At 42.2% G+C, this 23,001-nt stretch overlaps 1 protein-coding gene across 2 annotated transcripts in view; it reads left to right on the top strand.

The window, feature by feature from the left end:
• DPYD (dihydropyrimidine dehydrogenase) overlaps positions 1-21,499 on the top strand; it is a 357,309-nt gene extending 335,810 nt beyond the window's left edge. For both annotated transcript variants that reach the window (XM_062606149.1, XM_062606148.1), the window contains exons 21-23: positions 8,245-8,388; positions 17,651-17,791; positions 20,114-21,499. In XM_062606149.1, coding sequence (XP_062462133.1) covers positions 8,245-8,388; positions 17,651-17,791; positions 20,114-20,284 — 456 coding nt within the window. In that variant the 3' untranslated portion in view covers positions 20,285-21,499. The remainder of the gene's footprint in view (positions 1-8,244; positions 8,389-17,650; positions 17,792-20,113) is intronic.
• Positions 21,500-23,001: the final 1,502 nt, after the last annotated feature.

Genomic DNA, 23,001 nt, shown 5'->3' with positions numbered 1-23,001 from the left:
AGGTAACGTTTTCTTTATCATCTATGTCATCCTGGCTTTTGATTGTAAATGTCTAAGCTTGCTTCAAATATTAACTCCTTTTTGGTTTATTGATGAATATTTCATGACTTCAGTACATTTGTCGAATGGAAGTTGTTGCTGCGCTACAGTAAGCCTAGAATCCTAGAATCTTTTCCTTCACTTGGTGTGTGTGTGTGTATATATATATATATAAGCTGCTAAAACACCAAACATTTGAGGCAGACATGAAGAATGATTTGTCCATGATAGAGGAAATGTTGGCAGGGTGAGAATAAATGATGAAAGGAGAAATAATTGTTGTTTTAAATAATGGTTTTATCTGCACGCTCAAGCATAGCACTGTCTATCTCACAGCGAGGTCACAACAATATGTTTTCCTAGAACACACATTCACGTTCCCTTTAGTCGCAGAATTACTGCAGGGCTGGGGGTTAGTTCACCCACTTTAAATAATCATAGGCTACAGCAAGCAGAATAGCTGAGTAACAAAATGCTCTGAATATACTGAATGCACTGGTATATACACACCAAGTGTGGGGAGCAGAGGTTACGGGAGCAAGCGTATGAGCAGTAATTACAAAGTATTGAGCCAGTGCTGTTGACTAAGCAACTGGAAAGTTCCAAGAGCAAAAAGAAATCCAAATAACCGAAAGGCAGAGTTCACTTTTTTCCTGGAGAATCATTGTGTTCTGTCCTTTATTTTGAAGGCTTTTCCGCATCATTAAAGGCAGCGATGTCTCAGCAATAAGAAACAGAGCTGTGACCATGCACGAACCCTTTAATACAAGGGACAGATCCCTTGCTGCTTCTTACTAAAGTAACTACGGCAGCTCTGGGGGCTGTGCCAAATAGTGATGGCCCAAGAAACTCACTGTCAGGTGGAAAATGACGGAGGGGTATCCCATCCTCCCACTGGCACATTACCCCCATGCCATGGTGAGGACTCCTGCAGGATTCCCTGCTGGAAGTCTTGACATGAACCCTGCTGCCATCTGGATGGCTCCTTGGTGTCATGGGCCCTTTCCATGTATTTTCAGGCTGACACATAGAAGAGCAGTTACTTAAGAGAATTTACCTTTGAATGTCTGAAAGAGTAAGAATGTCTAAAAGGGTAACAATTCATAGCTTCACTTTCCCCATTGCCATGCATACTTAGCTTTTATTAAGCAGTTTATGCAATTAGTTGGGAAAGCTTATGCTAAACATTGTCTTTGTATATCTATGAATATGAATATGTATGCTATTTACCACCTTCAGGGGAACAAAATTCATAGAATCATAGAATGGTTTGGGTTGGAAAGGACCTTAAAGCTCATCCAGTTCCAACCCCTGCCATGGGCAGGGACACCTTCCACTAGAGCAGGTTGCTCCAAGCCCCTGTGTCCAACCTGGCCTTGAACACTGCCAGGGATGGGGCAGCCACAGCTTCTCTGGGCACCCTGTGCCAGCACCTCAGCACCCTCACAGGGAAGAGCTTCTGCCTTAGATCTAACCTGAACTTCCCCCATTTCAGTTTGAACCCATCACCCCTTGTCCTATCGCTACACTGCCTGATGAAGAGTCCCTCTCCAGCGTCCTTCAGACACTGGAAGCTGCTCTGAGGTCTCCACGCAGCTTCTCTTCTCCAGGCTGAACAGCCCCAATGTTCTCAACCTGTGTCCACATGGGAGGTGCGCCAGCCCCTGCTCATCCTGGTGGCCTCCTCTAGACTTGTTCCAACAGTTCCATGTCCTTTGTATGTTGAGGACACCAGCACTGCACAGAGTGCTGCAGTTCAGCATGAGGGTTTACTGTAAGGTTGGAGGGGGTTGGTTCCCAGAAGGAGCACATGCTACCTTGATGTTGTGACAAGATTCTGTTGTCATTACTGTTGCTTTTCATTGGTACTGGGACTCTGTGTTTTCTTCCTCTCTGGAAACATTGGATTCATTGTGTTCCCTGAGAACAAGGCAGAAAGCAGATACCACATCAGGAAATCTCACTAATCTTCAGTTTTGGTGGTGTAAATTTGCAAGGAGTGGAGGCAGATCACTGAATGGAAGCTGTTGTGCAGTGAAAAGTATGGTCATGAACATGCAGGATGTAATAAGGATTCTAGGAATATGCAGCCATTTGGAGCACATTAGAACAAACGAACTTGAAGGATTGAGAAGCAACTGGGAAAGAAAACATTGAATCTGCTTTCTCTGGAAAATTTTCTGCATCAAACATAGACGTTTTCCACATGAACAAATAGGGGTCAAAAGTTACTAAAACCTTTGTGCTGAGGGCACCTAAAGTGACCCATACAAACCTGCTGTAAATTCTTGTAGCTCCTGGGTGAGGGCAGATGTCTGCCTCACTTAAATGTTAATGTTTCTCTTATCTGATTGCCTTTCAGAACCATGATGCTCCCACTTTCAGGGGTCCTGCTTCACCTCTTACCCTCTTCAAAGCTATTCATACTTGCCTGCAATCTCCACAGCTTTACTTGTGTCTGAGGTAGTCGCTTGACCCTTTCACTCTTAGCTTTTACCTGTCCAGCTGCTGGTCTTCCCAGTTCTCTGAAGCCAACAAGAAACCTTCCCAGATACAGTCCTGCCAAGCAGCAAAGGGGTAAAGCTCAGCCTTTCTGCATGTGTATTTGGGGAGGATAGCTACACTAACTACAGATCGACTGTTCTTCATAGGAAGGGAGTAGTCAGCATGGATTTACAAAGTGAAAACCACATTTAACCAACTCAGTAGCCTACTACAATGAGATGACTGGCTTGGTAGATGAGAGGAGAGCAGGAAGTTTTACCTTCAGCAAGGCTTTCAACACTGTCTTCCGTAGCATCGTCGTAGACAAACAGGTGAAACCTGCTATAGCTGCCCTTGCTCTGACCAGGGGGTTGGACTGGATAATCTCAACTGTCTCTGATTCTGTGAAGGTCATTGACCACCTTTGTTCCAATCATTTAGAGAATTGGTGTTTTCTCCTCATTTCTTCTCTCCTTCACTGGAAGAAAGCAATTCCTTAAGTCATTTCAGAGACAAATCTGTTCAGAAAGCAGACAACAAAGAGCCAATTTTTGTTTGATTTCTAAAACATTACATGGCAGAGTTTGGGTGTGACAATTACCATCCATTTGCACAGGTACAGGGTATCTGGGCCTTTGTTTGCTGCATCTCTACTGCAAGTAGTAAGGAAGATTTCAGTACAGTACAATTTGTGCTCTTTTAGCAGTTCGGTTTGTCAGACGTTTTTCAGTCCTCATTCTTCTTCTCGTCTAGTTTTGCTGTGTGCAAGCAGAAACATCTACCCCTGACAAATGTGAAGTACGTGAAGTAAGTCAATTTGGCTTTAGTTCCACTTCCAGATTTATGAGGGACATCACGGTTTCACTTAAAATTGTTTACATGTTGGGAGTGTACAAGAGGAATGTAGAGAATGAATCTCCATACCTCAGACTGGAGGCAACACTCAGGTATAAGAGGAGTTGATAATGACATTACATTCAGTGTGGGAAATTCTTCACAAACAGTGGTTTTGAAACATGTTGCCTCATACCTCAATGATACAGCTGCGCTGAATTTCCATGAGCCAGTGCTTATGGAATTGTCCATGCAGTTTCTTTCTTTACCTTGCAACCACTGCTCCCTGAAAAGCATTCTTGTGAAAATCACTGTTTTCCAGTGTTCTTTTTGATGTTGTATTTCATCAGCATATACCAGGCACCCACCAAAGATGCTTTGTCACTCCTGTGTCCCATCCGCCTTCCTGCTACCAAAACCTTGCCACACAAACTCAATACATGTGTCAGCTGAAATCTGGTGCTTCTAACAGTAGCTAGTATCCAGCCCCTCATAACAGAAGACAGCTCCCAAATAAGCAACCCATGACGACATTATGGAGACGTATGTATAGAGTAAGGAGCAGATCAGTTACAATGTTAGAAATAAAATCATAGAATCATAGAATAGCTGAGGTTGGAAGCGACCTTCAAGTCTGAGGCATCTGGCACAGATTGCAGTGCCCTCTTCACCAGCCTGCTCCACCAGTTAGGCTACTTGGTAGAGTGCCCATCAAGATTGCAGCAGTCTGAAGTGGAGGATTCTCTCTACTTTTTACCATTAGGAAACAAGCACCCTATTTAGTTCATAATATGCTCAATTACCTTTAGATTGATCCTTGAATAAATTATAATCAAACCAGACTTATTCACCTTAAAGCTCTCCAAGCTTAAGGTTTTATTGTTGATTCATTATGTTGTCAGTTCTCGATTGGCAGGGTAATGCTTTTATGTATCTGGATAGAGGCAGTTTTAGTGGAAGATACTGTTATCTTTAAATGAGTAGGATTTAGCTTTTCTGGTAAGAACAGATCCTTCAATGATGAATCCCTGGAGAAACTACTGAAACAAAAATCACAATGTTGCTGGAGATTTCTACAGTTCATCAGTTAAAAGGCGGCTTTGGGAAGTCTTGGCAGTGAGAGGATTTGGATTTTTACTTCCTGTCTGTAAAATACTCCAGCATTTCAAGCTTCCAGTTCTGTGATAATGTAATTATAAAAAAGTAAATAATGCCACTTAATGTATTTATTTTGGCTCCATTCTAGATGTTATCCCTCCAATAGAAACACGCTGAATTATGGCTATATAGAGACAGATGGATGCAAATAATGCAGCTATAGATATCACTGATACAGATCTATAAGTACACAAGAATTATCTAATTACTCTGCTTGTTGCAATCTTCTAAGCACTTGCTATTCACACTTATTCATATGAATTGTTCTTTTCTAGGCAGATGTTGATATAACAAAGATATCAGTGTATGGGGAGTTTGCTGAAGTTGGAATATCTGGAAATTAGAAAAACCCAAACAAGCTGCGCTGCAGGAGGATTTCCAAAGTGGAGTCAAACTCGCCAAGTTCTGTGCTTGTGCTTTATGGGAAACTATGCTATTAAATCCCCCATGTGCTTAGGAAGATAGCCCCTACAATGATTAAAGGTGATTTAACTTTAAACTCTCTTAAACACCCATCTCTTCATCAGTTATCTCAACATGTTTTGACTTTTGCTGTCTCCAGGAACTCAGTTCATTAAACTATTGTTTGCTATTTCATATGGCCTTTGCCTTCAAAATGCTTGAAACCCCAGCTCTGAACAATAAGCACTCTCATCAGCATAAGGGGAACCATCAGTAAGTCCTTCCTAAGCTCTTGAGGCTACGTTTTAATGTATTATTTATTGCTATAGAAAAGATTGTTTGTTTTCAGTGCTGTTTGATGAAATTTGGCTTGGCTGCTTGGGAGCGACCAGACTTCAAACACAACATAACCAGACCTATGTGTTCCCTTAATTATTTTAAATTCCATTTAATCAATTTCTTGATGGAAAACCAGCAATGCAGAGAGAGGAGAGAGTAAAGTTGGATGTTACGTTACTAGATTAATCATCATTTCATTTCTTTTTAAAAGGCAGAGAATCTACAATTTAATATAACTGAGTGCATATCATTATGAAACATCTAAAATATGGTACTGAAGGCATTGCACACTTTGCAAATTGTCTGCTGTGCATTCCACCTATGCTAGATGTAAAAATCTGAATACTTCCAAGTGCGCAATAGATAGAATATGAGTCATTTTTGTAGCTGGTTTTTCCCCTGTACACAAGAATGAATTCTTTTTCCACATTTTTCCTTGGATCACCTATTTCATTTCAATATGCTCAGTATTTCTGTCTATAGAAATTAGGGAATTGGTCATACATGAAGAGAAAAGTAAAGGATTTATTCTGCAAAGACTTAGCTGTTCTTCCCCAAGATGATCTTTGATCAGTCAAGCCATGAACAACTGCCTCCTCTACTCCTTCAGTTAAAACCTCAGCAGAATTAGCTTTGCTACCTGCTCTGAAAGTCAGCAATTCAATTCCTGGCCAGACAGGGAAGAGTCCAAAAGTGCTTTGTCATCAGGTTTCCTGCCCTCTCGAGCCCAAAGTTGTTGCCATCAGCACATAAATTATGAAGTGAAAATAGTTTCTCAGTGACACAGCTACTACTTACTCATAGCCAGAATGTATTTCTAGTTGATGCAGCCAAGCAGACATACATCAATACTTTTAATAAGAATCTATATGTTTTAGGTCTTTGCTGAAAGTCTCTGGCTTTCTAAAAGTCATGTAAAGTATTGAGTCTTTACGTGTGTGCTTTAGAACCTATTGATTAGATTGAAATTAGGCAAATTCTTCTACTCTTTCCTGTTTAAAATAATCCTGGGTTTGAATTCTTCCTTGACTTTGTGAATGCTCCATCCCTGGCAGTGTTCAAGACCAGGTTGGACGAGGCCTTGGGTGATATGATTTAGCGTAAGGTGTCCCTGCCCACGGCAGGGGGGTTGGAACTAGAGGATCTTAAGGTCCTTTCCAACCCTAATTATTCCATGATTCTGAGATTCGATGACTTTGGTATGTAAGGCCACTACCTTGCCGCTCTTTGCAGTAATATCAAACGACTTATTTTAAGGCATCCTAGAGAATTCCCTCTCCAAGATCATGTATGGTAACCGCACTGAAGGAAGAGTTTGATGTCTGTAAGGATGCCCTTGAACATGACATTCAGGAACCAAGTTCCCATTGGACAGACAAAACAGGAGCCCTTTGCAGTGGGCAGACTTAGGCTAAATCTAGATCTGGGACAGATGGGGTCTGCAACATCCCCCATGGTCTTGTGCTTTGTCTAGATGGAGGCTTTGTCCCAGAGTATGGTTCAGTCCCAGCTGAAGGGGGACTGCAGGAGGGCACCTTCTCTGAAGAGCACCACAAGACCCTCAGTCTTGTTCTGGCTTGAAGTTAAAGACATGTGGAGGCCACACACAGAAGCAGGGAAGCTTTCCAAAGACCTCACCCTCTGGCTGTGTGCTCAGAGAGCCAAAACCATAGCAGCCAAGAAAGCTTTTATTTGTCATAACAAGAAGCCTGAGGTCCCAGGGTTGGGTATTGTGACTGACAGAGTTCATTGAGGGATTTTTCTCCTAAGGATTAACGGGAGTGCGGGATAACCTCTTCTGGATTGACTTCATTTTAAAAAATAATCATTTCTAAATTTTTAAATAATTCCAGATTTAAAATTCGCATTGAAATTCCCTCTTCAAAAATTGATAGCCACAGCAGCCCTGGATCTTGTTCAATATGCTCTTTGAGGTTGTATTATTAGCGTGAACTAATGCTAGCAACTGCTGAGGCGATGTGTCCCCTGTTACTACCTGCTAGTTTCTGGAGTACTGCAGTAGCTTCTGGGTTTAGTTCGGTGGATGAAACACTTTTGCAGAATAAGAAACTAGTTTCAGGGGAGAAAGGGCATGGTCTTTTGCATCAGGAGAAAATCCATGTTTTCTACCTTTTTCCATTACCCTAAACCTGGGATTGTGGCACACTGTCCATGTCCGCTAGGTAAGTAAAGGGGCTTTTTCCTTCAGGAAGCTGGGTGTTCTATGAAATCATGTTCTTGGGTGAGAAATGAGTTTTGTGAGTCAGTAAAATCTTCCTCTCAAGGTCGTTTAATTGGGTTCTAGGATTAAATGTTGCAGAAAAGAATGCGAGTGGGACACAGAGGTAAATGAAAAGATGAGAATGTGTTGCAGTTCATTTGATGTGTGTTAGCCTTACTTTGACAGGTCATAGAATCATAGAATAGTTAGGGTTGGAAAGGACCTTAAGATCATCCAGTTCCAACCACCCTGCCTTGGGCAGGGACACCTTCCACTAAACCATGCCACTCTGTTATCAGAATGCAAAATGTATGTTTGTAAGCTATAAAACTATATAGAAATATATTTAGATAGCCATACAAATAGTCCATAAACACTGGTGGAACTCTTCCAAATAAACTGGGAGTTTTATGATACCTTTCCATGTGCCATAGAAGTAAAGTTATACATTTGAATTATTTAACATGATATATTTTTATATCTAAGCAGGTATGCAGTGGGGAAATATGAGGCTGTTGGAAGCTGACCTGCAATTCAGCTCTTTTTCTGCTGTGCTGTATTAATATTTTAATATTCAATATCTATTTTTCAAGTCAGAACCTGAGGTTCATACGTGATTTTTATTTACTTCAGTCTCACCGGTTTCAGTTCCAGCTTCCCGAATAAGGACCTCAGCAAGGACTTGGGATCTTGCTCTTGGGATCAGACTCACCTTTTTGCTATACCTGCTCATTGAACATCATCATGTGTCCTGGTTTTTGTTTCAGAAACTGCCCAGTTTTGGGCCTTACGTGGAACAACGCAAAAAGATCATAGCTGAGAACAAGCTTAAGCTAAAGGAACAGAGCGTGGCTGCTGTGCTTCCCCAGAAAAAACATTTCATTCCTAAGAAGCCCATCCCAGCAATCAAGGTAACAAAAATACATGCTTACACATAAGAAATCATCAGCCATCAGGCAGTTGACACGCACAGTCATTGCTAGCAGTTTGAGTTGGTTATTACTGCTTTTAAGCTTGTTAGAGAGCGTCAAAGACTGCTCTTTATGCAGGCTTCCTAGCTTTTTAACCGAGATCGATGGGAGGTGATCTGTGATGTACACGTATAGGTATTTCCCTAATGTCATTTTTCAAACTGAAGATATTCGGGCAGCGGAACAGGAATTGTAGAGCAAGCCATGGGTAATGCCTCAGCTGTTAACAGTTTCTTTCGGTCGTAATGCTACAGTCTGAGCTCAGGTTTGCATGATACCCTTGGATTACTTGCCATGTGCTGAATAGCTTTGTCTCTCATGTAAGATCAATGGGAAAGGTCTGTGTTCAGTACATAGGAACGCTGTGTCGTAGGTTTTCAGACACAACTTTTAAAGCTGGAGAATGTTTGTCTAAGTAGCTGATCCACTGTCTGCAATGAGTAAATGTCAAGGCGAAAAGAAAACCTGTGACCCCATCTACTGCATAATCCATACATTGGAGATTTCCCTTCCCTTAGGTAGCCAATAAATGTCAACAAATTGAATCATCATAAGCTAATTATTCTAGGTGTTCCCTTTGGACCGTACTTAAACTTCATGTCTGAATAGCCTGGAGAAGAGAAGGTTCCGGGGACACCTCAGAGCAGCCTTCCAGTACCTATAGGGGGCCTACAAGGAAGCTGGAGAGGGACTTTCTGCAAGTGCATGGAGGGACTGGACAGGAAGTAATGGCTTTAAACTGAAAGAGGGGAGATTTAGATTGGATATTAGGAAGCTCTTCCCTGTGAGGGTGCTGAGGCACTGGCACAGGGTGCCCAGAGAAGCTGTGGCTGCCCCATCCCTGGCAGTGTTCAAGGCCAGGTTGGACACAGGGGCTTGGAGCAAGCTTCTCTAGTGTGAGGTGTCCCTGCCCCTGGCAGGGGTTGGAGCTCTATGAGCTTTAAGGTCCCTTCCATCACAAACCAATCTGGGATTCTCTGAACAGGAAAGCTAAGAAAAATCAGGATTTTCATGTAGGGCCTTTCATAAAGCAATGTGAAAATTGTATCTGTTGAGCTTGTTGATAGTCTTCCTCATATAGGTAAGAATATCAGATCTCTACAGATCGGTAACTTCCACTGTATGATCAGACCTGTAAGAATTCTTGCCAAAATAATGCCAAACATAAAACACAGTAGGAGCAATGGCTCAAAATAATGCATCATTCCCAAGGGAATTTTGCAGTTTACCAACACATGCAGTATTCCAAACTGCAAAACCAGCCAGGGAGAAGTGTTGAGTCATTGTCCTGTTGAAGTTAAGCATTTTGCCACTTCTGTAGGCCTCTCAGTATTCTGGAGTGCTTATGATGGTTTATGGCACCCAAAAATCACTCCCCTCCTCATGTGTCGAAGGCCCCTTCTTTCTGTATGCCAAAAGTTCCAAGGAACAGTGAACTACTTCATTTTTGCCCACTTATTCAAAGCCTACTTGACCTCAAAGCTTTTGTGGTTCTGTTCTCTTTGGAGAGAGAGGATTGATGTAGGCAAAAAGAGAAAGGAGAAGCCACAGCCAATAACTGCATTTTCAATGAGATCGCTTGCTTCTGAAAAGCAAAGGACTGATACCGTCCAAAAGCAAACAAACTGAATGGAGGAGAAAGTGTAGCAAGAGGCAAAATAAGACCTAAAGACTTAAAAAAGCCATAACTGAGAAGTTGAGGTTAATAATTGATCAAGCCTAACTCCAGGTACAAAAGCAAAAAAAGAACCAAGTAGTCGGAGAGACATTAAAAAGCAAAGAGGCCCTGCTGCAGAAAGGATGAAAATGAATTCCCCCAAACAAAAACTTGGATTTATGCTGAATACTTTTGTGTGGTAACTGTGGGGAGCTTCTCAGCCAAAGGAATCAGGTTAGCATCTTCCTCACCCCTTCGATTAAAAGAGACTGAGAAAGACTGAAGCAATTAGAAGAAGGTAGGAAACACCAAGGCCAATTCTTGACAGTCTTTGAGTCTGACCATTCCTTAGGCAGCAATGCTTTAACCAGCATGAGAAAAGCAGCAATGAGAGATACTGCATTGGGTTTGCAAGGGAGGTTTGGGGAGTGGTGGCTTCTGTGAGAAGGTAGATGCTTGCAGTAAGCTGTTATCCCATGGGAAGCCTGTGCTGGAGCAGGTTTGCTGGCAGGAGCTGGGACCTCAGTTCCTGAAGGGCTGCCTCCCATGGAAGCAGTTCATGAAGCACTGCAGCAATTCATGAAGAACTGCAGCACATGGGAAGGACTCATGGAAAAGTCCGTGGAAGACTGTCTGCCATGGGAGGGACCACAGTGGAGATGGGAGGAGTGTGAGGAGTCCTCCTCCAAGGAGGAAGGAGCCTCAGAGCCTCTTCACTTTACAGCTGAGGAAGGAGAGTGACAGAGCATCTTTGATGGGCACCTGGTTTCCAGCCTGGGTCACCCAACCACAGATGCTCACTAAGAAATAGGAAAATACTGTTTTTTTCTTGGAATAGGGAACTTGCCCCAACAAAGGGAGGTTTTATTAAAGTTTGTCATTAATAGATCCATCTGTTATTCTATTGTGGAGAAAAACTGCCAGGAAGATTCAGGACATTCATTAAGGAAGCTAAGTTGAAGCTTAATGAATAAAGGTGACTTATCTGATCCCCTTCACTGCTCAGGAATTCTCCACAGAGAGAAGCAGAGGAGCTCAGACCTGAGTGATGTATTTGTAACTAAGAAGTATTCACACTTGGAATTACAAATCCCAGACCATCTACAAGCAGTTCTGTCTTGGCTGACCCTCCAGGACAGAGAAGAGGATCCATCCTGTCATCCAGATACCAGACTAGGTGGGAAAGGTCAGCTCTTAAAGCTAGTCCCAGGCTAACTCCAGTTCTCTGGAGCAGTGAGGATGTACGAAAGCTGATGGGAACTGAGGAATAGCTGCCCTTGGAAGAGCTGTGACCCCCGCCTTGGCTGCTTGTGGTTTTGGAGGGTTGCTGCAAATTCCTGCCCAGAACTCCCTCATCTGCCTGCTCGGCTGTTGGTTGGTGATATGTAAATTCCAACATTTGTTTCCATTCCACATGCTGCCAAAACGCCTTTTTTTATAGGTTTCAAAGCCCTCTGCAATTATCCCAAATCTAATTTAATTTTTGGATGGCTTCTCCCGTGGCTTTTCTCTTTATTCTCTCTATTTCTCACTATTAATTGGAACCGCGTGCTCGGCTATGCAGCCGAGTTGGTTCTCTTTTCACTTACCAGCAGTTTTGCCATATGCGGATCTTCTCAGTTGCATTTTTGTACAGCTCCCACACATGTATTTGCCTACCTCAGGTAACCTCCGTATTACTTTAATTGCTTTCCTTATAGATTCCTGTGGGCTTTTTCCCTTGAGATTCAGTTCATTGTCCTCCAGGGTTTATACCATAATATCTAGTCATCATTTACCTGCTTATTTTACTTCTTCCTTTCTCCACAAGTCTTGCTTGCCCTGTGTGGCAGTTCAACCACTCTCGCATCGGTCTGTCTGCTTAGCTAGGACATGATCTGTTCTTCCACACGTTGGGAAAACATCCATAGATGCCTTCAAGCTGAAGTTCCTTATGTTTGAACTACTTTTCACCCTTGTGTGTACCGATGCGTTGACGTGGCATTTCACACATGCATATATGTAAGTCTTTATATGCTGATGCCATAAACCCCCACCTGAAAGCTGGCATCTTGGGAGGCATCAAGCCACGTTTAGTCCAGTGCTGTGCTTAGTATGTAAAATCCTCTCAAGAGGTGAGGTATATTGATCTAGGTGCAGCACTAACAGTGTTCCATTTGGATCCTTCCTCAATACAAGCAGTGTTAGCTTGTGCTCACCTGCCTGCAATACTGTAGTCTTCATTATAAACATGGAGCTGTTGCATATTCCAGGTGGGACTGTGCATGTGTCTCCCATAATTTATGGGACTCTAAATCTGCTTATCCCAAGTGTTTGCTCCACAGTGAATCACAGCAATAACCTCTCCTTCAGTAGCCCATAATGATCCCTTCTCCATCACAGTATCTCAGAGAACATAAGCAAATTTAAGTTACTCTTAAAAGGTGAGAAGAAATCCTGGAGTCTGAATGGAATAGGATGGAATAGAGTAATTTCAGTTGGAAGGGACGTACAGTGATCACCAAGTCCAACTGCCTGACCACTTCAGGGCCTACCAGAAGTTAAGGGACATTATTACTAAAGGCATTGTTCAAATGCCTCTTCAACACTAACAGGCTTAGGGCTTCAACTACCTCTCTAAGAAGCCCATTCCAGCATTTGACCACACTTAAAAATGTTTTCTGATGTCCAGTGTAAAATTCCTGGTGCAGCTTTGAATCATTCCCACGTTTCCTATCACTGGATACCAGGAAGAAGAACTCAGCACCTGCCTCCCCACTTTGTCCCCTTAGGAAGCTGTAGAGGGCAATGAGATTGTCCCTCAGCATCCCTTTCTCCACACTAGACAAGACCACAGTCGTTATAGGACTTTCCTTCCAGCCCTTTTACCAGGTTTCATGCCCTCCTCTGAGCCGCCTTAACCTGTGGCATCAGAATTACACACAGTGCTCAAGGTGGGGCTGAATGCTGAATACAGCAGGACAATCACCTCTGTAAGGTGGAAGGCACCACCTTAAACACCAGGTCAGAGAGTCATTTACTTTCTTTGCAATGTTTCATCCCATTTCCACGCTCTCTCTGTATCCTGATGAGGTCACTTCTGCACACCCCCTTGTTCTTTCATAGCCTGTTGAATCCTGAGAACTGCCCGAACACCCCATAAATAACAATGAACAGAGTACCTGGGATCAAGCACACTATAGAAATGTGATGTGCTTTGTTAGGAGGTTTTTGCCTTACATGGTAGTGAATCAGCTTCAGTATTTGTCTGAGATCCCTTGGAGACTCATCATCTCTATGGTCTTTTAGTGTGGTCTTCATGACAATGGACATAGGAGGTCTACCAGGAGCCAAACGTGAACCATGAGTTGTATTTACAAAGAGAGGTTTAGTAACGTGATGGCTAATGAAAAGGTAATCGCCCTAAAATGTTTGATAAATTCACGTTAAAAATGCAGCTATAGTAATAAAAATAGCATTGTAAACATGATACCCTACTGGACAGATCTGTTCCTTATGTACACTGAAACCCACATCTGCCTGGGTTAGTGACAAGTGTCATTAGCAACATAAAAACTGCTCTGATTCTGCTCTGGTTGTCTCCACAGTGACTCAGTTCCCTGCCAGTTCCACTTGCAGGCCTAAATTCCTCTTCCAGTTCATCCAGAATGGTTTTGTTATGAAGAGGAAGACAGCACAGCAGTTATATAGAAGTCCCTGAGGTTGCAAAGGGGTAACTTAGGACAAAATTGAACTTCCAGCTTTGTTATTGTAAGTCTATTTTTTAATTGCTTCTGGTAATATGTAAGCCAGGAAGAACACAGCTTGACTCGCAGAACCTGGCTTCTGTTGGCAGGTTGGCTGTTGGCTTCTGTTGGCACTTGGCAACAAACCCCATTCTACTGTAAACAGTGCAAATTTGATGCAGAGCCCATTGAGATACACCAACTGCGGCATCCCAGAGTGCCAGTTTAGACAGTTGCTTTTTTGGAAAGAAAGCACTTTAAATAGGGAAAGCTCATTATTTCTTGCTGCACTGTGTATTTTGTTCCAAATGCTTCTGATTTGATGGAAACAAGAAGCTATGAGGTAGCTTGAGATGCTGTAAAAGAGTGCACCTGCAAAACATCTTTTAAGTAAAGTACCATTGCTTTTTTAGTCAATAAAGCCTTGAAACTTTGCAAATGACTCAGGATACAGTTTTTGCTTGAGAGAAAGAAGTGATGAAAAGACACAACACCCAGGAGTATAAATGAGCAGTACATCATCGACACAGGCCTCTCAAATGCCCTCATCCTTTCTACTTGGGATTCTGAGTCCCCAGAAGTGTATTTTGTGTGCTGTGAGCAATGAGACTTGGTTACACATTCAGAAATCACCATGCCATATGCATTGGGTTTGTTATTCCCTTTCTAAGTTTGTAGTTGGAAAAGTATATTTTGATCATGTTCTTCTAAGCAACCATTTCCTGAGCTATCAAATGCTAATCTTGGACTCTCTCCTTGCTGTTTCCCGGCTGTTTCTCTGGGAGGGCATTAACCAATTCACCCCTTTCCCATTGAAAAAGCCTTTTCTAATTCCCAGCTTTAAATTGATTCCTGGCTGGTTTATACTCCTATGCTCTTGTGCCAACATTGTCATTTAACAGCTCTTTTCCCTCCCTGATTTGTATATAAAGAGACATCATATTCCTGCTCCACTTTCATCTTCCTAGGCTAAACATCTTTTTGTCTTCTCTCTAAAGCAAGGTCCTCCATCCCATAACTGTCCGAGAAGCCCATCTCCGCAACATCCAAACAATGTTTCAGAAATACAAACGTGAATCCAGAACCTCCCTGAGAAAATTGTTAGTTACCTCTTCTATTTAAACCTCTGCTTTTGTTAGGTTAAAAAGCCCTTCACTATCAGGAATCCCCCCTATACTGATGCATTTGCAACATGAGCAGGCAGTGGGAAACTACTTCATTGTATGTCGTACAGGTTTTACATCATTTCTTCAGAACACAGAGCAGTACTTGCAGGGGATGTGCATTTGTGATTGATATACAGTGGAACATTTAAGGGTTATATACACAGAACAGAGGCTTGTAGGATACTTAGTGTTGCTGAGGGCAGTAGGTCACACAAAGACACATGTATGTTGAAACTTGCAGCTGGTTCAAGCCTATGTGAGGCTTGAAATAAGCTGGGGCTAAATTCTACAACTGCAGTTTTTCAACTGATGCAAAAGACTGCAGAAACCTGAAAACTGCTGAGCAATTCCCAGTAAATCCATAAACATTTCTGAGAGAGACATAGGAATGAAAAGACGTGGGAATGAAAAGAGCAGTTCCTAAGGTATCCCATATGATTTAGTTACTATAAGCTCATCAGTGGAGGCAGAGTGAAGGGCTGTGTGTTCAAGTCTAGTCATTTACAATCCTGAAGTAAAAAGTATTATCTGAAACCCTTTCGTAGTAGTTAATTGACCTTTTACAGTCCTTTAAGCAAACAGATTTCCCTTCAAATTTGCAGTGAATTTGGACCATGCACATAATCAACTTGCACAGCTCTATTGATGAGTGCTAAGTCATTAAGCTGTGATAACTTGCTCACTTACAGTCATCTGTCCACACTCATCATGCTGCCTTTAGCAACGTGCCATAGCTGTTTTATGCTGGAAGAGCACTAATGTTCTCTACATATTGTTGAGAAGAACTGGAAGGCTTTTAGCATTCAATGAATGCAACCAAGGTATTTCACATGTCAGCAATGTAGGGGTTTTGGCAGACAGAAAGCATTTTGAGTGTTTTTGGAACAAGAAAACAATGCAATTCCCCTGTCCTTCTTCCTGGGCTTAGGATATGGTTGAATTTCCTACCTCAGCAGTGATTAAGAGCAACTTCATAGATCCTAAAACTGATAAAAAAGCTAAACCTTCATTTAGTTCATGTATCAGAGCTTTCATTTAGAGCTAACACTGATAAAGCCATATTACCCTATTGGCATAGGAGTGCTTAGGTTGTTTGAAAGTAAGGCTGCCCAAAATGTGCAATGCAAACTTAAGTTACTGTAATCCAATTCTGCTGTGGTGAGAACTGGAAACAATATATAGAGTGTTGTATGCAATTAGAAGTGATAGAGGTTAAATATAGCATATTTATATCACATACTTAAAATGGTAGCTATTCATTTCAGGGTAGGACTGATAGGAACAAGGTCAGTATTGCTTCTTTGAAAGCATTGACAAACAGAATACAAAAAGAAATCCTTATCATGTTTCTTGGCGATGCAAGACCAAAGGTAAACACTCTGAAGCTTTATGAATTCTGGGCAGATTTGTCCATCTCATATTTGGCTTGATCTTAAGCATTTTTCAGTTGATTTGGTTCAAAATCATCATGGTTTGTTACAGCAGAATGGCTTTGAAGCCAGTTCTACTCTCCTATCACTCAATGAGATTTCTTTAATACTCAACATAGCTGTTGTTGCATCGCATCACCTTCATTTACTGAGCCCAGCTTTATCTTAACAATGTAAAATCTTGCACAGAAAATTGAGCTTGTTTTGCAGCATGGGAACTGTTGCAAAAACAACTCACAAAATACCCAGGCAACCAGTACTGTGCCATAGAGTGAATCTCTTAAAATCATAGAATCATAGAATGGTTTGGGTTGGAAAGGACCTTGAGATCCACTTTCAACCCCCCTGGAAATGGTTTGCATCAGGTAGGTCATGTTCATCACCTAAGCAATACTTCCACAAGTTAAACTGATTTAACTGAGGGGTAGCTGTTGTCCAAAGGACCTGGGACTTGTCCCATCTCTACCATTGACTCAGTGAAGCTGAGCTGCCACTAAACTCTGCAGTTTCCCTTGATGCAAAGAGGAAATGGTTTGCATCAGGTAGGTCCCCAGCAACTTCTTTTAGAGGAGATGTCTTCTCCCTGTGGTACGTACCCATAGGCTGTCTGCAGCGCAGATGTGTAAGGCTGATGCCACAGATTCTTCTGTGTAAAGTTAGAAGAACTGAATCAAGACTTGCAGGATGAGACCCACAACTCGCTTCTGTGCAATATGTGCAATAAACTGATGATGGTGTCATTTGTGCATCTTACTAAAGAGAGAAAGCAGTTGTTCTGTCAATTTACTTGATTATGCCCCTTTCTTTTCTTGATGTGAGTTCTTAAATCTTTGCTAATGACAAATGACTATGGATGATCTGATCGTTTGTAGCATGTCACTCCTGTTTAGTGCTCCATTTTGTTCCTTGATGTTTCAAATAATCATGGCAAAACAGCCAAAATAAAGTACTCAGTGTGTAACCTATTTGTGGAAGGTATTTGTAGACAAATATATACTCCCAGTGGTGCCTACATTGAAAGTGTGCCTGTATTCTACATATTTTACAGGACGCATGAAAGTCAGCAACTTGGAAACTTGTAAGAGAAATCCTGAACATTATTCCAATGCATGGCCAAACCTTCCGTATCAAAGTACTAGAGCAGCTATAGAAGTCCTGTGCAGCTATAGAAACTGCTTAGGTATCTTCTGAATGAGTCAATAAAGTCTCTTATTTTTCCCCCAGGATGTAATTGGAAAAGCACTGCAGTATATTGGAACATATGGTGAGCTCTGCAACACAGAGCAAGTCGTGGCTCTGATTGACGAGGAAATGTGCATCAACTGTGGCAAATGTTACATGACCTGTAATGATTCTGGCTACCAGGTAAGAGCACCGCTGTAATTAGCAGAGAGGCAGGAGGAGTTATCTTTCTGCTGCTGGGAAGAAAGAATCCACCTTCTGTTAATGAGCAGGAGGCAAAAACAGATGTATGGAATATTGGATTGGAAGCCCAGTGTGCTCCCAGGCTGTGCCATGCAAGCCGTGCCCGAGCTGTTTGCATGGTGGCGAGAACATCACCCAGCATGGATTCCTCTGGAAGGCTATGCTGAGTGTACCTCTGTAGGTCACCCTCCCAGTCTCTCCAACCTGGGGGATTCTATGGTGAGAGCAGCAGGATGAAGTCTGCAGGATTTTGAGCTGAGGCTCCTGTTTGCACCAAAGTATTTCTTTGATTAAATAAGTTGTACAGAACGTATGTACATGACGTTCCTTGCCATGTCCACGAAAGCTGATGTCTGCAGTCATGCAGACTGGAGTGTTCTGCAGTAAAAAGGGCAGTACAGGAAGGTTCAGGTTCTTTTGGAAAACCAAAACTCCCTCTAGCATAGCGTCCATTACTGCAGTAAGCAAGAAGTTTTACATTAACTTTTCCGTTCAGCCCAATCCATGTGTAGTTTGTCTGAAACAAACACTTTAACACCGTGACCTTTTCTTTAGCCTCAACTCCCTCTAAACAGTAGTAGGCCTGATGAATTTGACTGCATACAGTCAAAGGAAGAAACCTTCCCTTTTAAAAACAACTCCTGCAATTAAAACAAGTGTGTCAGGGCTAAGGTTGGTGTGGATTTTTCTACTGATATGAGAAAGTTAATGCTGCGTCTGTACCAAATGAGATTACTACGGTAGCCTTTTAACTGTGTAAATTTCTTCTTGCAGTCTTCACATCTTTTCCTTCCATCAGATTTCCCAGTGAAGAGGAGGATACAGCCTTTGCAGAGCAAAAGGCTGCATTTATACTTAATACAACTTTCTTTTCATACCTGGAAAAAAATGAGCACCAAAAGAAGCCAAGTTTAAAAGCTCAGGAGGTTTTCTAAGCACAAAAAAAAATCATGTTTTTTCTATAATTAATGAAATTGAAATGAATTGCAAAGAAATCCTTAATTGCAAAGAACTCGCACATTGTAACATGTGCTTTATGCTTCTCTTTGTTACAGAAATACCCATGCTGCTCTCCAGAGCTATCACCTTGTGTGACTCGAGTAGAAAAGCTTTCCTTAATTTCAACTTAGCGCTAGTGTCTTGACTTCCTCTCCCTCTTTGAACTCCCTTTAAAGATGTGTGTTGTTGTTGGGGAGAGAGGAAGAAGCCCTTAAATACGCAGAAACCAACGCTCTCTTTGTGCTCACGTTGAAGTAAAACTTGTGGATTCAGGGCAGTTAGTACCTATTGCATGCCCTGTGCTGGTTGCTACAGCGACTTCTGTGCTTTCCTGGTAGTGAAACCCCAAATGCCACAAATCTGCCTTTGGAGCCAACCTGCAGCATCACCTTGTACCTCCCATCTACTCCCTGCCTCCTCCAGTTGCTGACAGTGGTGATGGAGGTTTGCTAAGGCACCACTTGCTTGCAGAGAAGTGAGAGTTCAGCTTTCAGGCCTGATTTTTTACTTCCTAAAACTCTTGAAAGTAGATACTCAGTGGGGGTTTTGTATTTCTCACTTCTAGGCTGGCTTGCTTAGATACTGAAGCTTTTGCAGTTGCGTGGTGCTTTTGGTTTTGCTTTTAATTGCTATTTCCATTATACCAGGAGCTTACTTCATCGCAACTGCAATTGTCATTTCACATTCAAATACATTTATCACCCTAATTGGTAATGAGGATTCACTGCATGGAGACTAAAGCAAGCTCTGCCTGCCCACAGCTCAGATATCCCCTTCGAAGATGTGCAAAGGAAAACAGTCATGCGAGGCCCCATGTGCTGTGTTTTTCTCTACTGTTTATTACATTAGTTTGTTTATGCTGTGCTTAATATTGAAGTCAAAAGAACACATTGTGCTGAGGCCATCCAGGCATGGTCTGGTGTCTCCTCTGAACCCATAACCCTGGTGAATTGCTGTCTTAGGACATATTTCCTTCACACGAAGGACAAACATCCCTCTGGGAGTTTCAGCATCATGGGCCATACTCCTCCTTTTGTAACCAGCCCTTGTGAGCTTTTGCCGAGGTATAATTTGACCCCTAGTTTTAAAGTGTCAGTGGGGAGGGGATGGGGCTGTTTTGTTCCCTGCCAGTCGAACAGTTGCTATAGCTGCAGTGCAGCAGTACACCAAGATGTCTCCAAGTGCTGCAGCAGCCACTAAAACGGGAGCAATTGTGACCTTTTCCTGCGAGCACCATCAATAAATGTTTATTCCTGTTCCCAGGCTATACAGTTTGATCCCGAAACCCATGTGCCTGTGGTTACTGACAGCTGTACAGGCTGCACCCTGTGTCTCAGCGTCTGCCCCGTTATCGACTGCATCCGCATGGTTTCCAGGACAACACCCTATGAACCAAAGCGCGGACTGCCCTTAGCCGTGAACCCCGTGTGTTGAGGTGCTCAGCTCAACTTTACACTTGTTTGATGCGATTGATTTGCTTCCTAATTAGGCCTTGAAAATCTACTCTTATAAAAACATATCACATTGATAGCTGTCCGGATGAGCACTGTGTTTTCCCATTGCTATGCTTACAACAGTTAAGATTTGAAATCACAGTTAGTGGTGGCTGTCATTGTGCACTGGTTGAAGTGTGACTTTTCCTTATGGTTCCTGCTGTAATTTCACAATTCCTCTTGAATCTCTGTGTATTTTCTGGCTCTAAATATCATGAAGAAAGCCTTCTGAATGAACTACAAATCAATGGGCAAGCTGGCTGTTTTAAAGGAGGCATTTTGTAATTACACATTGCATTTAGCTTTAAAAGAGTTTCCTAGAAGATGTAATTAACTACATAGCATTCAAACAAAGCAACGTGGCTTCTGTTTTTCTATGCAAAGAAATGAAAGGGAGTTTAAAACAAGATTTAAGAACTGGATTAATCACTTTCAGCTACTCCAGCATATGGTAGCATGTTTTTATAATCCTTTCTAATTCTTCACACGAGTCACTTTATAGACTAAATTTGCTGTGCACTGAGACGTGCTGGACTCCTTAGATTTGTGTCTTGCCTGGGTAGCTTGAAAGTCCCTTTTCCCCCAGTCATAGCATCCCTCTAAAACCGGTGAAACCAGCTTCTGGTGGAGTCCAGGTTGCATTTCAGGATTCTGAGATGTGACAGCGTGGTTTTGCTCCGAGCTCATCCTCTAAATACCTTTTTAATTGTGCCAGTTAATGCTCCAGAATGTACACGTTCCAGGTCAGGGATCTGATTACGTGCAAATGGAGTGCACGCCCTGCAGACTGCCTTTGCCAAACGCAGACACATGGGGCACACTGGCAGGATGGTTCCCCCCAGTGCCAATTCTTCATACTTCTGTATGGTTATAATAGTTTCACAACCCAAAAGAAACACAGATTTGTCTGTCTTGCTAAACAATAACTCAGTTTTAATCAGTTTTGCATTCACAGTAGGAACTTCCTAATATGAATGTATTGCTGTCTGCTTTACTCCACTGAAGACTATAAAGCCTTTAGTTTCATCATAATAATAAATGATCTAACAGTTCCATTTGTTATGCCCTGTATTGTGATCACCAAAAGCTTTGATTAAAAATACACCCTGACTTTTAAATTGTGCACATAATCATAAATAAATGATAAAGCAACTTGGGTTTGTTTGGGGCTTCTTTTTTCCCATTTACTGAAGAGATTTATTCTTGATCTCTAAGATTCACTCCAGGAACCATTCATGAGTTAATTCATGTGTACATTAATCCATTAATTGCCTACAGTGCAGAATACAACACGTTCTTTGCCCCTCTCTGGCACCGCCTTTGACTCTCTTCCTTTTGCATCCTTTCCCCGCTTGCACACACTTCATGCACACATGTGTACTCTCTGTGTCACTCCAACGTTTTCAAGTATCATTTCATTTAGCATCTTTGCTCCAGCAACACTGTTTTGCTGACACTTTGGGCTTGCTTGATGAGATCCCTTGGCAGGCTCAAGCCCGGTGTCTCCACTAATAGCTTTCTCGTCAGCCTTTAATGTTTCTCTTCATCATTGTGGGGTTTTCACATACAGATGAAAACAGGAGCAGAAACTGCTTAGAAATATTTGCCTGAAACATCTTTAAAGCCCTTGGCCTCATGGTAGTTCTTATCTTGTGAGAGCTAGAGAGGACTCATAGGAAGAGCAAGCTGTTAGGGGCAAAGTACAGAGATAACTGACTGACAGGCAGTATGCCCTTGAATGGGGCAGGAAAAAACCTCAAGATCAGGTCATTTGCAGCTAACATTTTATGTTCTTGGTTGCAGATGCAAGGGAAATGAGCTCTGTTATGAATTACTCCTTATTTTGTATCCTACCTACCATGAACACTGAGGGTGAGGCAGTGTGTGTCCCCTGTGACAGAGCTGGCCAGCTTCTCCAGGGCTTTTCTTGTTACATCCTCAGGCCTGATTCCCTTCTTATCCTGGAGGCATCACATCTGGCAGCAGGATAATGTCAGGAGATCTAATTTAAGTATCTAAGCACATGTACATCATAAATGTAGCAGCAAAAGTAGAGCTTTTCCTAGGATATTCAGGAGGAACAGGACATCCAGTATTCCTGAGAGTCATAAAGTGATCTTTGGAGGAATAAAGACATTCTTTCTGGTTCAAGGTTATAATCAAGACTATCATATACCCAAGAAGGAATAACAGGTTATATTATGCAGGTTTCTTTCTCACTACCCACCCTCTCCCCCAGTCTTGTTCTGCCAAGTCTGTTAACAGCTTCAGGAAATGCCTTCCCAACTGAATGTGAATGCATCCTAACTCTGACAGCCAGCAATAAATCTGTGGTGAAGGAACTCAGAGAAATGGCCATGGTTAGGTCTCCTGCAAGACTGTCTTTAAGTCATTAGGGCAAGGTGAGGTGTGAGCAGGCAGGGGAGAGAGCCACAAAGGACATATTTCTGGGGTTTATGGTTTTTTTTGCATCCATCTTGGGGAATCCATCTCCTTCAGTGCATTCAGGAGCCAAGGAAACGAATCAGAACTATTGAGCCCTATTCTGCAGATGCTGGAGCCAGTTAATGCAAAAAGAGAGGTGAATTTTCAAAGTGTAAAAGGTTCCAAATGAAGCTCATATATTCCAGTGATTTAGTTGGACATTTAAGGAAGTAT

This window comes from Pezoporus occidentalis, unplaced genomic scaffold, assembly GCF_034315485.1.
Source record: "Pezoporus occidentalis ecotype Australia unplaced genomic scaffold, CSIRO_AGI_Poc_V1 ctg94, whole genome shotgun sequence".
Taxonomy (NCBI): Eukaryota; Metazoa; Chordata; class Aves; order Psittaciformes; family Psittacidae; genus Pezoporus; species Pezoporus occidentalis.
The sequence above is the reverse complement of the archived record's forward strand: the minus strand, read 5'-3'. Positions and strand labels throughout refer to the sequence as shown.